Raw genomic sequence first — 1,262 nt, 5'->3', positions numbered from 1 at the left:
CCTACCCTCACAACCATCGTCGTCGATGAGGGTCGCAAGCCATTCCCGCCCCGAAAAGACTCTGTGCGGGCGCCGACTGCTGACGGCCCGACGACCATCATGGCCTCGTCCCCACAAAGAGACCAGCTCTGGCGCCGACGCTCTGGAAAGTCAGATCGTGACATACAGATGCCCGAGCTCAAATTAACCAACAGTCATGGATCGACCGCTGCCTCTCAGTTTCCTTCACACACATCTTACGCTCCAGAAGTCCCCAACAAAGGCCCGGCGACGAATCCATTGTCACACGTCTCGCACGCAAACTCGCATTCACACGCCTCTGCACCTGCACCTGCACCCGCACCCGTGGCAGGCACTGAACACGCATACTCAGTGACAGGCACTGAACACGCTTACTCACACGGTGACAAGACCAATGTCACACCCAACAGCGACGACATGGGCAACGAAGCATCAAAGCTGAAGATCAAACTTTCGCACCTGAACCCGCGTGATCAGCGAAGTGTGGGCAGTCAACAGCAGGGACATGGTGGCCTGGTGTCGATGAGCGACTCGGCTCTTGATCAGGTGCCACGCCTGCCCACGCCCGAATACCAGATGCAGGACATTCGGACCCCACTTGTTGATGGCATCGTCTCGCCCCTCTCGCCGGCGCCATCACCACACCCGCCCTCCGAAGAGCAACAGGCAGGTCCCAAGCCGCAGGCCAAGCCGTCTATTCAGCGCAAGGCCATCGGCGGGCGTGACCTACACAGCACAAAAAGCCTGCCGCAGATTCGCACGGAAGGTCCCGGCATCACAAACGCCGAGCCCTTCCCCCTGGCACTCTCTACGCCCATCGTCGCCCAGGGCGCCATCGCCAGTCCTTCGAGCGGCCACGCCGCCGCATCTGGCCAGCCACAGTCACAACCGCAGCCGCAGCTGCAGCCGCAGCAGGGGTTCCGGCCGCGCACAGGCTCGCGGTCACAGGAGCAGCGGCCTGTCGGCCTTCCGCTGGGGCCTCCGGCGCTCCGAGAGAAGAGATCCCAAGCATCGAGCCTGCGCAGCCCCCATCCTGGCATGCAGCCGTCGCCCGAGTCGCGCACGTTCCCCGAGCTGCGCGGGGGAAGACCTGCCGCCGCCCAACGCGGCGGCGCTGCGGTTTCCCAGCTACCGCCATGACGCTTGCGCCGGCGGCAACGGTGTTCCGGGCCTTGCGATCAGGGCCCAGATGGTAAAATTGCACCCGAAAGCACCGGTTTCATCAACCGCAGCCGGAAAAA

General features: G+C 63.2%; 1 protein-coding gene across 1 annotated transcript; it reads left to right on the top strand.

Annotated features, from left to right (window-relative positions):
* Nucleotides 1-168: 168 nt before the first annotated feature.
* VDBG_08852 (predicted protein) lies at nucleotides 169-1,161 on the top strand (the record flags this gene model as incomplete). The annotated part of the gene is made up of 1 exon (XM_003001010.1): nucleotides 169-1,161. One exon carries the CDS (start codon nucleotides 169-171, stop codon nucleotides 1,159-1,161), a length of 993 nt encoding a protein of 330 aa, XP_003001056.1.
* Nucleotides 1,162-1,262: the final 101 nt, after the last annotated feature.

This window comes from Verticillium alfalfae, genomic scaffold (assembly GCF_000150825.1).
Source record: "Verticillium alfalfae VaMs.102 supercont1.13 genomic scaffold, whole genome shotgun sequence".
NCBI lineage: Eukaryota > Fungi > Ascomycota > Sordariomycetes > Glomerellales > Plectosphaerellaceae > Verticillium > Verticillium alfalfae.
Note: the sequence above shows the minus strand (reverse complement) of the source record. Positions and strands in the feature narration are given on the sequence as shown.